The 4,722-nt window shown below is 58.0% G+C and overlaps 1 protein-coding gene across 1 annotated transcript; it reads left to right on the top strand.

Annotated features, from left to right (window-relative positions):
- Positions 1 to 896: 896 nt before the first annotated feature.
- LOC102760436 (transcription elongation factor B polypeptide 3-like) lies at positions 897 to 3,188 on the top strand. Its single transcript, XM_015561476.1, has one exon. It carries the CDS (start codon positions 897 to 899, stop codon positions 3,186 to 3,188), a length of 2,292 nt encoding a protein of 763 aa, XP_015416962.1.
- The last annotated feature ends 1,534 nt before the right edge of the window (positions 3,189 to 4,722 follow it).

Below are 4,722 nucleotides of genomic sequence, written 5' to 3'. Positions count from 1 at the left end.
AAAATCGTGCACCTATGGATGAGGACAGTGGGTGGGGAGTGAGGGCGGAGGGTGGGGCGGGAACTGGGAGGAGGGGAGTTATGGGGGGAAAAAAGAGGAACAAATTTTATAATCTGAACAATAAAGATTTAATTTAAAAAAAAAGAAAAAAAAAACTCTGGAGGGTGGAGTGCTGATGTGAGTCAGGCCCGATTGCTGATGTGCAGGTGATGAGAGCACAAGGTCACTCAGCCATTCATTCCGGAAGAACTGATGGAGGCCTCGCTCAGCCCCTGCTCTGCGGGGCCCCACAGACACAGGGACTAGTCAGGCCCTCGGTAGGGCTAAGATATTCGGCTGCAGACAGTTGGGTTTCTCTCCCTAGGCTCCCACTCTTCACCCTGTTCTGAAGGGTACCCTCACCCTGGACCTCAACTTCTTCAACTCCATCTTCCGGTCTCCCTGTTACCTGACCCGCGTATGCAAATTAATTTCACCTCCCTCCGCCTCAGTTTCCTCCTCCAGAAAATGGATTAATGGAACCTACAAGGTGACCCTGCTCCCAACACCCAGGAAGCCGCTCTTGGCACCTGGGTGGCCCCCAGGGCGGGGCCAGGCCCCGCCCCTAATCTTCGCACACCTGGCCCCGCCCTCCACGCTAGACCTTCCAGAAAGTTGCTGCTGGGCCTGCTCTGGGCCATTCGGCTGGAGGCGGCCCAGAGAGAAGGTCGCACCTCCAAGCGCGAGCATATCCGAAGCCTCGCCCGCCCGTCCGCCCGCCCACTGGGGACTGAGTGCCAGGAGCTGGTTCCCGGGGAGGAAGCACTGTGAGGAGCGTGCCTCGGAGGAGAGCCCTTCCAAAGCCCTCCTCCCGGCGCCCCCACCCCCCTCAGGTGTCTCTTCACCTGGGGGACAAGATGGAGGAAGACCCCCGCGCATCCCGCGGCCCATCCCACAGCTCCCAGCGCCCACGGAGCAAGCACAGAGCGCCCTCGCCGCTCCCGAGGCCCCTCCCAGGGCCGCGCTTTGGTGCCTGGTCGGAGGAGGGAAGGCCCGGCCACCCAGAGCCTCCTGGCGGCAGAGCCTCTCCGGACAGGCCCCTGGGGGCACCCCAGGGCAGAGGGGAGCACCCGCCTTCCCACAGGGACCACCCCCCGCTGGGGGCCCAGGGCCGGGAGGAGCCCTCACCTGGGAGCACCCAGAGGCCTCGCCCGGCCTCCGCCAGGGAGGAGAGCCCACGGCCTCTCTGCCGAGAAGGAAGCGCGGGAAAGCGGTCCTCTCGTGGGGCCCAGAAGGGGAAGGAGAGAGGGGGCCGCAGCTCCCAGAGATCTAAGCCTCCATCGGAGGTGGCCTCGCACAACCCCGAGAAGAAGCGAAAGCGCAGACACTCGGGGGGGACACAGTCACACGAACGTGAGCGGCGTCCGCGCAGCTTCGGTGCAGGAGAGGCGCCGGGGGGCCTGCCGCCCACGGTGAGGGAGAAGGCTGGGGACAGCACCCAGGCTCCAGAGGGGAAGGTCAGAACTCCCCCCCTGGGAAGGAAGCCAGCGCGTCCCCGGCCTGAGATGGCGGCGGCGGAGGAGGAATTAGACCCGCCCGCCATGTCCTTCGGGGCCTCCTTCGCCCACCACCAGCCTCCATCACGAGAGGCTTCGGAACACCCGGTGAAAAGGCGGAAGCACACACTCTCACGAAAAAGCCACTCGGACAAAGACAAGCGGAGTCTACACGGCTCAGATGCAGGAAAGGGGGCAGGTGTCCTGCCGCCCAGGGTGAGAGAGAAGGTTGGGAACACCCTCAAGACTCCAGAAGGGAAGGTCAGAACTCCTCCCCTGGGACGGAAGCCAGCGGTTCCCCGCCTTGAGGAAGAGGAGGCATTCCAGCCACCCACCATGTCTTTCCAGGCAGAAGTCACCCACGACCCGCGTCCATCACAGGTGGCCTCCGACCACCCGACCCTTCCATGGCTGGCAGGTGCTCCTGGGATGTCTGGGGCCCCGTCCGAGGTGGCTTCAGAAAATCCCATGAAAAAGCGAAAGCGCAAACACTCTAGCCAACGCCAATCACACAAAGACCAACAGCGTCTGCGAGGCTTAGATGCAGGAGAGGGGCCAGGGGGCCTGCTGCCCAAGGTGAGGGAGAAGGTTGGGGACACCTGCAAGACTCCAGAAGGGAAGGTCAAAACTCCTCACTTGGGAAGGAAGCCAGCCGGTCCCCCGCCTGAAGTGGAGGAGGAATTAGACCCGCCCATCATGTCTTCGGAGGCCTCCCTCACCCGGCACCAGCCTCCCGCCAGGAAAGAGAGGAAGAGTGTCAAGCCTCCAGCCACCGCGCTGGGAGGAAAGAGTCTTAGGAAAGAGGACAGGACAAGCGCCCAGGCAGAGGCAGGCCAGTCTGAGAAGCCCTTTCCACCGGCAGCAGCGGGGGCCAGGTCCCCACAGGTGCCCCCTGCCGCGACACCCGCCTGGCCAGACCTCGGGCCCTGCCGGGGCCAGCCCAGTGACCCCCCACTGCCTGCCTTTGCATCCATGTCCTCCTTCCAACCCAGGCCAAGGGCACCGCCTTCCCCTGGCGAAGAGGAAGGAGCTGGGCTGATGGGAATCAGGCTGAACTCCGGGACACAGGCGTTCTCTGGGTCCAAGAGGGCCAGGCGCCGCAAAATGATCACCATGCTGCAGCAATGTGTCCGGACCCTTCAGGACAGCGTCACCTTGCTCTCTCAGGTGAGAGGAGTCCCGTGTTCTCTCCCCCAACCCGCTGTGGAGAGTTACACACCTGAGCAGCGGCCTTGCCTGGAGGAGCACCATGGAGCACCAGCTGGAGAGACAGAGCCCTTAAGGAAGAAGCAGTGTCACCGAGCTTTGGAGAAAGAAAGGCGGGAAGAACGCACGTCGCAGCTGCAGCCCCAAGAGCAGGAGGTCCCAGAACGGGTCCTGCACATCAGCACCAACAGGCCCCAGGACACACCAGCAAACATGGCTTTTTCCGACTCGTCTGAAAGAGGAGGAGCAGCTGTCCAGGAAAAAGCCCTGCCGGCCCCAGCCCCCACGGCAGGCACCCGTGCTCCCTCTCACCCCGCCAGTGGCCACAGCTGTCGCCCCATCCCTGGGAAGCAGGTGGTCAGCAGCCACAAGAAGCCTGTGAAGAAGGTTGCACCGCTGATGGCCAAGTCCATTAAAGATTACAAGAACCGGTGCTACCGACGATGAAGCCCGGGCTTGTCCTGGAGATGGGACTTGGAAGGAGGCCTGCGAGCACAGTGAGGGAGCGGTCCTGCCACAGGAGACCAGCATCTGGGGCTTTGTGGGAACTTTTGGACGTGACTCCATAGATTTCCAGTGCTGCCCCTGTGCACTTTCCTGCCAGCGCAGTTGGGAGCGCGTGTGAGCCGGTGCATGCATATACCACTCACAGAGAAGGAGCTGGACCGACAGAGGATAGCTTTCGTGCATCTGGGTGGTGGGCCTGTGGTGCACTTATTTGATTTACTATCATTTCCTGAAATTTGATTTCTGAGTCTGTAACTAGCCGTGCATTATGTGAACTGCAATGTATACCACTAAGAATAATGACCACAGTCATTACTGTCAGGTATTCTTAGGTCTGATCAAGTCAAAGATCGGCTGTATCTTTAAAAACCTTTAGGCCTGTGAGGAGAGATATACAGACTGCTCAACTCAATAAATGATGTTAAAGCAACTGACTCCTGGCGTTTGGAAGTGTTGTGCCTGTGAATCCCTGGGCCACAGCCCCTGCCTCCCTGCCTGGAGCGTTTGTGCGCATATGTGTATATACGCAGGCATAGAGACGGCTTGGAAGGGTAAATTGATAGCTATGATGGTTCAAGTGTGAATGCACATATGTCAAATATACACATAGACAAGCTCTTTGATATAGCAATTGCAATGATAGGCTTTATATCCTCCAGATATAACTGTGTGGGGGTGTGCTTGTGTGTGTGTGTGTGTGTGTGTGTGTGTGTGTGTTTGATATAGCAATTGCAATGATAGGCTTTATATCCTCCAGATATAACTGTGTGGGGGTGTGCTTGTGTGTGTGTGTGTGTGTGTGTGTGTGTGTGTGTGTGTGTGTGTTCATTAATGCACAGGCATGACTGTGCCATTTGAAGCCACTTTTCCTCAAGGACATTGCCTGCTTCTCAGGGGCTGAGATGCTGAGTAGTGTGCATTTGAAAACCTCACCCTGGCCAGTGTGCTCAGTGTTTGGAGAATAAGCCCGCACTCCCAAGGGTCACAGGTTTGATTCCCATCAAAGGCATGTACCTGGGTTACAGGTTCAACCCCAGGCCCAGTAGGGGTGGGGCAAATGGGGGAGGCAATCACCAATCTCTCTCACTTCCTCTCTCTCTTCTCTTATCCACCCTCCCTCCCTTCCACTCTTTCTAAAAATCAATCGGAAAAAAATATCCTGGGGTGAGGATTAACAAAAAAAAGAAAGAAAGAAAAATAAAACTTCAAAGAGGAACAGGCACAAATGTTGGAGTCCAGGAGCCAGCAAGAGTGGGAAGCCTGTAGGGGACCACAGGTAAAATCTGTGAAGGGCTCAGTCCTAGGAATAAGGACAGAAGAGAAGTTAGTAGTAAGTTGCCCCGGCTCGGTTTCCCATTCTCTATATGGTCCAGAAAAAAAAAAAATCATCAGTTTCTGAAATTGGATTGAGATGCAGCCCCCTGCAGGCACAAGGCAGAAACAAACCGAAATCCCCTCTACAGGAAGATAGCAT

Source organism: Myotis davidii, unplaced genomic scaffold, assembly GCF_000327345.1.
Source record: "Myotis davidii unplaced genomic scaffold, ASM32734v1 scaffold815, whole genome shotgun sequence".
NCBI classification, from domain to species: domain Eukaryota; kingdom Metazoa; phylum Chordata; class Mammalia; order Chiroptera; family Vespertilionidae; genus Myotis; species Myotis davidii.
Note: the sequence above shows the minus strand (reverse complement) of the source record. Positions and strands in the feature narration are given on the sequence as shown.